This window comes from Nestor notabilis, unplaced genomic scaffold (assembly GCF_000696875.1).
Source record: "Nestor notabilis isolate BGI_N333 unplaced genomic scaffold, ASM69687v1 scaffold6690, whole genome shotgun sequence".
In the NCBI taxonomy this organism is placed as follows: Eukaryota; Metazoa; Chordata; class Aves; order Psittaciformes; family Psittacidae; genus Nestor; species Nestor notabilis.
Window position 1 is genome coordinate 49865 of NW_009912366.1, and position 10647 is coordinate 60511.

A 10647-nucleotide genomic window follows, 5' to 3' on the forward strand; every position below is an offset into this window, starting at 1 on the left:
CAGCATGCACGTCTTGGGCTACAGAGGAATGACCTAGCTACCTATGAATGCTCATTATTAGTGGACACTCCACTCCTAGTAATCCAAATTTGTCTGAATCCATAATGCGTGAATGAGATGGACAAAGTGTTGTGAAGGAGGGGTAAACTGTTTTCCTCTCAGTGTAAGCAGAAGAAGATGCATGTTGCTCACTTGCAAAGCCCTAACCTCCATATACTCTTTGTAGTTGTTCAACAGCCAGTGCTCAGGAGATGGCTCTCCTGTGTACATTTTGGAATTCTCATGTATAAACGTGAAGAAAAAGGTTGCAGATCAGTAGTAACTTCAAAGCCTGCAGTGTGTGCACAAAGCAAGGGTGTAAACCAGAGTGATTACATGCATGAATGTAAACTGTTAATGAATTTCAAGTAAGCCCAAGAACTTGGAAAGTTTGTGTTGTAATAATAATTATCACAGAGAAGCTTCCTTGAATTGTTGCCTTAAAGATATTGAACTGCAGCCAGTTATGCTGAGAAGATTGCACCTTTCACCTATCTATAAAAGTTACCTATAGTTTATGTTCTAGTTTATCAAAATAGCTGGTTTTTTGTAGAATTAAAACATCAAATGGAGTCTTACAGGTTTTGTTTTTCTTTAAATCAGGATTCCTGAGTGACAAAGATTTCTTTATAAATTATGTTCTGCCACATTATCAAGACATAAGATCTTTCAAAACCCCGTGGCTATAGGAGACTAATGTGGCTGTGGTATTGGCACAGTAATAGGTACCAGCTTTTACATGTTACTAGAAGCATCTCTGTGTTACTTATAGTCATACCCTGTTTTCACATTTTGTATAACTCCAGTTTAGACAATAAAATTTTAATGGAAAATATTTTATTTAGTATATGTGTTTCAAACTAAATTAATTTGTTTTGCAAGTAACTTAGCCTTGTTCCTAGTGGAATTTTACATTGGTTAAGCTCAAGCTACGTTGCACTTGTGAATGAGTAATTTTTATTCCATTTTAACTGTGAATTAATGGATTTTTGTATTGCTGCAGCTAGAAGAGTATACCTTTCACTGAGTTTACTGCTTTCCTTGAGTAACTGCAACATAGGGGATATTTTCAAAATGTATATTAAATTAGATCATAGAAATTATATTTTTAAAATAAATTGTTAAAATGTAAGTAACTGAAGAATCCACTCAATAGTTTTATCTTTTTAAAACTTTTAATTAAACAATTATTTCAATGCAGATAACTTGATTAAATGGTAAGCAGGTCATCTTATTCACATAACTGTACATTTTCAACAAAAGGTTTTTTTCTTTTAACTAATAAAAACATTAAAATGCCTTCTGTATGTCAGCTGTTCATTATGGACCTTTTTAAAAAAACACACACACACACACACACCCCTGCAACTTTTAAGTCTTAAAACTGAATGGTTGAATTGACTCCAGATCTGTATTCCACTGTGCTGTATATTGTAATGCATATGAGGAGAGAAATGGATGGTCTTTCAGTGTCTGCATCAGTGGTGCAAATAAAAGGGATTGTTTGCTGTTTTTCAGAAGCACATTGAAGTCCTTTTAGGAGCTTAAAATAAACTGTATTGTAATGAGGATGAAAGGATGTTGTGTGAATAAATTATGAATTAAGTGAGCTGGGAAGTTTAATGCAATAAAATTTGCACTATTTTAGAAACTGTTTTGAACTGTTGAAAAATGGCATCCATTTATTGTGCTTTGATTAACAAATCTTTCTCTGTAATGTTTTTGTACATTTGACAAATATTTCTTGAGTTTAAAAGGGCACTCTGCATATTCTGAATTATGTATAGATATCCTAGATTAAGAAACAATTTCTAATGTATTTCCCAAAATAAAATATATATGCATCCTGTGTAAAAATTGTTCGGCTTTCTTGCTATTAGTAGTTACCTGCTTGACAGAATTTAATCTTAAATGCAAATTCAGCCTATAGCTGGGCAAAAGCAAAGCTGTGCTTGGTAGATCACTTCCCACAAGTTCTGGTGCCCCCATTACAAAGCCACCAGCTTTGTAATGGGGGCACAGAGTGATGCTTTCAGTGACACATCCTGGCTTGCAAGAGACACTGTTGGACCTCCTGCCTCAGAACAGACCTGCAGGTTTACACATGCTGTCCAGACTTTTAATCTTTTTCTTTTTCTTTTTCTTTTTTGTTTGTTTTGTTTTTCAGGGGAGGGGGAAGGGGTGAGGCTGGGATGAACTTTAAGCAGTAGAAACTGACAGTTACTGTCAAATGCTTCAGCCCTTCACAGTGGCGTATCTTTCAAATTCCTTCATGTATGGCAGCCATTTTATTAATCTGTTAGTAAAAATAAGAACACCAAACCCTAAATACCTCTCTGCAGAAACTGATATACATAGCACAGACTGGTAGTCTGTGGGAAAGATTCATAATAAACTCGTGTTTCAGGCCTGTTTTTAAGCAGAAAGTTCATGAACAGAAGTTCATGAACAGTTAGGCTTCTGGACTTTCTCAATTTTGTCAGCATCACAATGACTTTGCTTGTTTTCCTCTGGATGCTTTTGTCACTGTGGTCTTTTTAGGAATGTCACCTGCTAAAAATACTTCATTGCCTTCCTAATTCACTGCCTTGGATGTCGCCTATTGAGAGGGGAGGATGGAGGAGAGAGAGGGTAACAGGCAGAAAGCAACACAAATTTGCATTTGAGGAATCCCTGAAGCAGCATGAACACAGGACTGGTTTAAAGCTTTAGTCAGGAGGCAACTGCTGTGTCCTGTGCCAAAATTAGGTGGAGAAACTAACTTGGGGGAATGTGATGGTAGAAGGTGATAGAAGGAGCTAGCTTAAGGAAGCTCAGATCCCTCATGTGCTCAGAGCTACCCTCACAGTACTCATCAGAGGTAGTTCTCCCCAGCTCTGTAGAGACAAACTTTCTCTGTAAAGGAGAAAAGCAGGAGTTACTAACCTACCAAGCTGGGGAAAATATGATGGGGTCTAAAAGGAAACATAAAGGTCTAGTCTCTGGGTAGAAATAACTGCACAAGCGCAGGCTGGGGACGGACTGGCAAGAGAGCAGCTGGGCAGGAAAAGACCTGGTGCTCCTGCTGGACACCAACCTGACCTGACCATGAGCCAGCACAGTGTGCTCACAGCAAAGCCAGGCAACAGTGCCTGGAACGAGCTAGGCAGAGCATTGGCAGCCTGTGGAGAGGTGATCTTTACTCAGTGCTGGTGAGACGTGTCTGGCTGCTATGTTCACGTCTGGGATGACTAGTACAAGAGAGGCTTGGAGATCCCGGAATTTTGCCAGTGAAGGGCCACAAGAAGGGCTTGGAGCATCTGTCACACAAGGGAAGGGTCACAGAGGACTGCCCATTCTGGAGAAAGCTTGTGGGCTGGGGAGAAAGAGAATCTCACCCATGTGTCTGAATACATGAAAGGGTGGGTGGGAAACAGAGAAGATGATTGATAGATAGTTAAACTTGACACCCACTAACAGAATGTACCCACGAGGGAGCTGGCAGCTGTGATTGCAAAGCCACTCCATCATCTTTTAAATGTCATGGCAATAGGAGAGGTGTCTGAGGACTGGCCAAAAACCAGTGTCACTCCAGTCTTCAAAAGGGGCATGGAGGATCTAGGAAACTATAGGCCAGCATTGTACCACAGAGGCCAGGACTTGCTCTGATCTTGCTGAACTTATTCAACACTGACCTGGTTGAAGGGACAGTGCACCCTCAGCAAGTTTGCTGGTGATGCAGAACTGGGAGGAGATGATGATACACCAGAAAGCTGTACTGCCATTCAGCAAAACCTGGGCAGGCTAGAGTTGGGTGGAGAGGAAGCTAATGAAGTTCAACACAGGGCAGGATCATGCACCAGGGGAGAAACAACATGCACCAGTACAGGTTAGAGGTTGACCTGCTGGAAAGTATCCCTGTGGGAGAGAACATGGGGGTTCTGATAGATAAGTTGTGAACGAGCAAGTGATGTGCCCTTGCGGCCAAGGCAGCCAGTGGTATTCTGAGGTCCATTAGGAAAAGCACTGCCAGCAGGCTGAGGGAGGTGATCCTCCCGCACTGCTCTGCCCTCGTGAGGCCACATCCACAGTACTGTGTCCAGGTCTGGGCTCCTCAGTACAAGACAAGGAGCTACTGGAGAGAGTCTAGTGAAGGGCTACAATGACGATTAGAGGACTGGAACATCTCTCTGATGAGGAAAGGCTGAGAGCGCTGTGCCTCTTCAGCCTAGAGAAGACAACTGAGAGGGGATCTTACCAATGCACACTAGTATCTTTAGGGCCAGTGTCTGGAGATGGGGCCAGACTCTTTTCAGTGCTGCCCAGCAACAGAATAAGGGGCAACGGGCACAAACTGTAACACAGAAACTTCCACCTGAATACGAGGAAGAGCTTCTTTACTTTGAGGGTGGCAGAGCACTAGGACAGGCTGCCTGAAGGTTGTGGAGTCTCCTTCTTGGGAAATACTCAAAACCTGCCTGGACACAATCCTCTGCAACCTGCTCTAGGTGAACCTGCTTTAGCAGGGGGATGATCTCCAGAAGCTTCTTCCAACTCCAACAATTCTATGATTCTGTGTGCATGATTTGACTGATCTATGACCTTTCACAAAGACATGCAGGGATAGGACAAAGGGTAATGGCTTTAAACTAAAAGAGGGTAATTTGGATTAGGCATTAGGAAGAAATTCTTCACTATGAGGGCGGTGAGGCATTGGAACAGGTCGCCCACAGAAGCTGTGGATGCCCTACCTCTGGCAGTGTTCAAGGCCAGGTTAGGCTGGGCTTTGAGCAACCTCACCTAATAGAAGTTGTCCCTGACAAAGGGTTGGAACTTGATAAGCTTTAAGGTCCCTTGCAACCCAAACTGTTCTATGATTCTATGAATATTTTGAGTTGGAAGAGAAAGATCGCTACACGCATGGGCAGGAGCAGCTGGAAAACTACTCTGCATAAAGGGACCTGGGGGTGCTGATTGATGGAGCTGAACATGAGCCAGCTTGTGCCCAGGCAGCTGAGGGCCCACAGCATCCTGGCCTGTATCTGTATCAGAAATAGTGTGGCCAGCAGGGCTGTGATCATCCCCCTGTACTGGGCACTGGTGAGGCTGCACTTCGAATCCTCTGTTCAGTTCTGAGCCCCTCAGTACAAGAGAAACATTGAGGTGCTGGAGCAGGTCCAGAGATGGGCAACGAAGCTGGTGAAGGGTTTGGACAATAAGCCTGATGAGGAATGGATGAGGGAACTGGGGTCAGTCTGTAGAGGAGGCTCAGGGGGGACCTTATCCCTCTACAACTACCTGAAAGGAGGATAAGCAAGGATGTGGCTGGTCTCTAAAGTAACAAGCCATAGGACAAGAGGAAATGGCCTCAATCTATGCCAGGGGGGGTTCAGGTTGGATATTAGGAAAGATTTCTTCACCTTAAGAGGTTGATCAGGCATTGGAACAGGCTGCCCAGGAAAGTGATGGCATCACTGTCCCTGGAAGTGGTCAAAAATTGTGTAGATGCAGCCCTTAGTGATACCATTTAGTGATGGACTTGGCAGTGGACAGGTAATGGTTGGACCTGATGATCTTAAAACCTAGCTGATGATCTGCAACCTAGCTGATCCTATGATTCTACCAAGCCCAACTCCCTGCTCCTCGCAGGACTACTTAAAACTAAATCATTTGACAAAGCATCATCCAGATGCTCCTTGAACTCTGACAGGCTTGGTGCTGTGACCACTTCCCAGGGGGTCTGTTGGAGTGATTGACTCAATTCTGCCAAAAAACAGCTGAAGGCTTTACGTTTCACCACTCTTACACTCAGTCTAAATATATTTAAATTAAAAAAAAAAAAGCAAAAAACCAAAAAACCCGAAAAAACCCCAAAAACTTAAAACACTGAACAGTACCAAGTGTCTTCTACCCACAGCTCCTGCAGATTAGCTTACATTTTGTTCCTGTGGCTACTGCTGAGCCATGACACCAGATTCTGTTGTTACAGGTAAATCCTGCTTGTAGAAAAATTAACATGCATTCGCAAGATTATTATAAATTGGAACTTGTCACTGAAGACATGAGCATCTATTACAAGTTCTCAAAAGATAACTCGATGTATCAAAACCAAGGTATGCAGTTCCAGTTTGGTCTGCATGATGCCCTTAGTCTAGACTAATATTTAAGAGACGACCAGTAATAGTATGCACTGGAAGGCCTCACAAAGTTAACCACAAAAGGGTTTATTTTTAGTATCATGTACATCTTTACTTCTGACTTGACTCAGACTTGGATGTAGAAGCTCTCAATGAAGAAAGCCGGCGTCTCTTTGCAATCTGCTCCTGGCGTTTCTCCTTGGCTTCCTGAAAAGCAAAGCAGCATGAACTGAGGACCAAGACATTACACATAATTTAATTGCTTCAAAACATCTACAAATGAAGAAAAAATGCAACTTGAAGGAAACTACCAGAATGGATTCCTCAAGTCAATGAAGCAAAATACAGTTTCCCCTCTTCACAGCTCAGAATTCTCCAAGCATACAAACTTGTACAGTCCCAGTGTCTTTAAACAATATGGACCCAAAATCACAGTAGAAATACAAATACAGAGTTCACAGCATACTGGAGGTCTATCTACTCTCAGTTTCCACCTGGAGTCATGAGAACACACAAGTACTGTGCCAAATAATCTAACAACATTGCTTTGCCAGTTGCTGTGGTTTTCGGTGCAAGAGCAAACTCATCCAAACAAATGGCTCCTTGCCAAATTATCTTCCATCCAGGTCGACTGCTGGATCCTGTTTTTCCATGCAACCACTCAAATGCTTGGGCATCTGAGTTAAACTGGAATTCATCTAACTAAAATGGCTACTGCAAAACCTAGCTTCACAGGCTCTAACCATTGGTCTTTTTTTCTTCAAAATCAGCTCTCAATTTAAATTAGTTGGTGTGTTTAATTTCTACTATTCTAGGACTGGTAAAAATAGATGGAAATGCTCAAACATTTGGCCAGCAGCGTTTACACTCACATCCAGGTATTCCTACTCAAAATGTACAAAGCAGCTCTAAGTGGACCATCAGGCTTATCAAATCCCTTGATTCTGTGGTATGGGGTACCCCAAGTATCTGAGTTATAAGAGCAAACAAACCTTCATTCTCTTGGCCAAGAGCTTCGCATATTCTGCTGCTTCCTCCTTATTCTTCTGGGTGCGCTGCTTCTTCAGAGCAATACGTCTGCGCTTGTGCTGCAGAACTCTAGGAGTCACTAGTCGTTGTATCTTAGGAGCCTTGGTTCTAGGTTTCTTGCCTAAAAAAGGCATTGCAGATCAGCCCCATCTAACGAACTTAAGTTTCACTTACTGTTATACAAACAGCATTTGGCATGCTACATGTTATACCAACTTCGTAGAGTTAAACATATTGACAGATTTTTCAGGAAAATAACTGATTATAAAATACAGTCTTAATGTTCATGATTTGTTACCAGCAATGAAGCACTAACACATCTGCAATTCCCTGCATTTTTGTGAAAATTCCTAGCTTCTCAGCAAGCCTGTCTTTAAGTCCCCCCAGACTTAGAACAGTTAAGAACATGGAAACTCACCACATAGCTTTCAGATCAAACCATTTTATTTTCAGTGTTAGTAAGCTCTCTACAGTTCTACATGGGCTTGACGCATGTATCTCAAAAACAGACCTACACAGCCCATAATGAACAAGCAAAACACTATCACACCTATATGTAGATTTCACTACTCAATGCTGCCCTAGTGACTTCTACTAGTCACAAACAACAGTCTGATGTCCATTTGCATCACATTCTTTAATGAACAGAATAGCTCCTGTGACAGAGAAAATAGCAGCCTTTTACCCAACAAGCTTTCACTGTGCCCCAAGCTTTATTGTGTCTCTTCTGCTAAAAGTCCTCACCCTTTCTGTTCCCTGATCAAAGAACCCAATAGAAGCCTGTTTCAGAAGCTGCCCCTAAGTAATAGGGAAAAAAAACCCATAAATCTTATTATCTTCTCTATATACTGCTTTTATCCTCCACTCAGAAAAATGCTACCACAAACATTCCACCTCGTATGTAACCTTCTCTTATTAGCAATTATTTTTTTATTACTCTTAGGGCCTAGTAAGTATTTGGAGCAAACACTACTCCAGACTTTACTTACTATTTAAAAAACAAACTGACAAAGCAGATGGGCAAGGGCAGAGAGATGGAGAAGAAATGGGGCAAACAAACTCTTCTGACTGAGAAGTTACAACTCCTGCATCTACTACTACAATGTGCTTCATTCAGTGCAATAGACTGGACACTTCTCTACAGACAATACCATGAAACCAACGAGTTGTAAAATTTGAGCTCTTACCCTCCTTGTTTAGAGGCTTCCTCACAACATACTGGCGAACATCATCCTCCTTTGAAAGGTTGAACAGCTTGCGGATTTTGCTAGCCCTCTTGGGACCAAGGCGACGGGGCACAGTGGTGTCTGTCAGCCCAGGAATGTCCTTTTCACCTTCGAGAATATAAGTTTAAACATGACGATTAATCCTGCATCTACGTAACACTTGCTTCATTAATGAATTTCAATTATAAGTTTAAAGTGCATAAAAATTCAAAATAATACTAGATGCTCCTGCGCACTCACCTGCCAACAGCACCACCCCATGGACACTTTTGCTGACTTAATGTAATCAGATTGCTGGCAGTGATGTGTTTCAGTGACCAGCTTTCAAATTACAGGAATGTAATGCTCAGAAGGAATTTCAAGCTACATTCACACTCTAAAGTGGGGACTGCATTTGCATTCTACACAACTCCAAAGCCACTAGCAAGCAGAGTCCTTCAAGCTACCTGCTCCTACCTACTGCTTTCTTCATCCAGACTCTTACCCTTTTTCACAATGACCAAGTTCAGAACACTCAAGTTGGCATCAACGATGCAACCGCGAACAGATTTACGTTTTCTCTCCCCAGTTCTTCTTGGGCGATAGCAGGAGTGGCCCTTGCTGAGCAGAAGGCGGACACGTCCATGTGTCAGGACACCTTGCTTCATGGGGAAGCCTTGTTTGTCGTTGCCACCACTGATCCGGACAACATAGCCCTATGAAAACACAGAAACACACTTAATAGTAGCTCACACAGTTCTCTTCATTGAAGAAGTAGTATCACAAGATGCTGTTCAAAACAAGGCACTGTGCCCATGACTCAGGAAAAATCATGGTTACTTCTGATGGGAACAACTTCTTTAACCAACACTGCTCCAAGAGATATGAAAAATACTTTTGCATACCGTAATCTACATTTACTCTACTTAACTACAAAACTATTTTCAAAAATTAAATTCCTGTGCATTCAAAGTTTAGTCTAAGGTGCACCAGACTGAAATTTTGTCTAACTTTTCTTTAATCCTAAACCTAACCAAAACCTGTTGTCACAAACTGGAAATCTACATATAACACAAGTTATATGTAGGGACATATGGGGAGTAGGGACAAATGGGAAAAAGCAAAGCTTTTAGTACGTTTTTTGGGTAGGTAGCAGTAGAAAATATCAAACCTGAGTTCAGCTGAACTGTCCATATTAGCACCCAAGTACTCCAACCCCACCCACCAGGCCCAATGTGCTTCTTCCCCATGCACTAGCAGCACTTTAAATGCAATGAAGACAATTTTGAACTTGTTCAGTAAAGAAGGAACCAGCGGTTTTATGGTACAGATTTAAATTGTCCTGTCCAGCACTCAAATGAAGAGCAAAAAATTACTGCAAAAAGCCGTAAATCACAAGGCTTAAAAGAAAACCCCAACAACACTTAGATAAATCAAAGTAGAAGAACAAGCTAGCCCAATCACCAAATTCAGTATATACAGCAAAAGAAACTTCCAACATACCTGCCAAATGTCCACCACACAAACACCCTACTGAGACAACTGAATACCGGAGAAAAGTTGTAATTTAAGGTTCTCAAATACAGACAAATCTGGCACATCCTTCTAGGCTTCTTACCTTCCACTCCTCACCAAGAGAATCAGCTGCAACCTCCGTGGCCATCCGCTTCTCATAGAACGTTCTCAGCTTGCGCTCATCATCCACTTCAATGAGTTTTTGGCAGCCAGTGGCTGGGAAAGAGATGTTCAGCTAACAAAAGGAAAGAAAAAAACAACCCACAAATTTAACTGAAGCATCTCATGAGACCTTTTAAAACAAAAATTAGCATTTTTCTGCCAGGTTCATCTCAGCATTTCAAAGCTGCAATTCCCCAACTGTTTACATGAACGTTTACTAGCCGTAACTTGTCACTACCATGTTCAAGACAACCAGGCAGGGCTGTCCTTGGCGACACTGAACTGTATTACTTGTTCAGTTATACAGTTAAACTAGCTTTACCATAGCAACAGAAACCAGTTCCCTCTTCTGCAAACCCATCGCAATATACACTGTATCCAAAAACTAAATAAGCAACTTAAGAAGAGCAACACTTGTCGTGGTTGCTTACTTGTATTTTTTAGGAACCGCTGCAAAGCCCACAGCCTCAAGAACGCCTTCTGGCACTTCCCCCTCGAGCACGACCTGTTCTCGGCATAGGCACAGCTCCAGCGCACACAGCGCCTCCCTGCTAGGCCCCCGCACCAACAGCGTAGGGCTG

At 42.1% G+C, this 10647-nt stretch overlaps 1 protein-coding gene across 1 annotated transcript; it reads right to left on the bottom strand.

The window, feature by feature from the left end:
- Positions 1–6222: 6222 nt before the first annotated feature.
- On the bottom strand, positions 6223–10427 carry RPS6 (ribosomal protein S6). The gene is made up of 6 exons (XM_010019169.1): positions 10389–10427; positions 10008–10139; positions 8895–9105; positions 8372–8518; positions 7148–7305; positions 6223–6362 (listed from the first exon to the last, which is right to left on the bottom strand). Exons 1-6 carry the CDS (start codon positions 10425–10427, stop codon positions 6267–6269), a joined length of 783 nt encoding a protein of 260 aa, XP_010017471.1. The 3' UTR covers positions 6223–6266.
- Between the last annotated feature and the right edge of the window lie 220 nt (positions 10428–10647).

What these genes read in the sequence shown, in the direction of transcription:
- RPS6 (XM_010019169.1), bottom strand. Translation starts at nt 10,427, where the DNA reads ATGGGTTTGCAGAAGAGGGAACTGGTTTCTGTTGCTATG. An exon ending in AACTGGTTTCTGTTGCTATG is followed by an intron (nt 10,140 to 10,388) that starts GTAAAGCTAGTT and finishes TCCTTTTGTTAG; the next exon opens with CTGAACATCTCTTTCCCAGC. An exon ending in CTTGGTCATTGTGAAAAAGG is followed by an intron (nt 8,519 to 8,894) that starts GTAAGAGTCTGG and finishes ATATTCTCGAAG; the next exon opens with GTGAAAAGGACATTCCTGGG.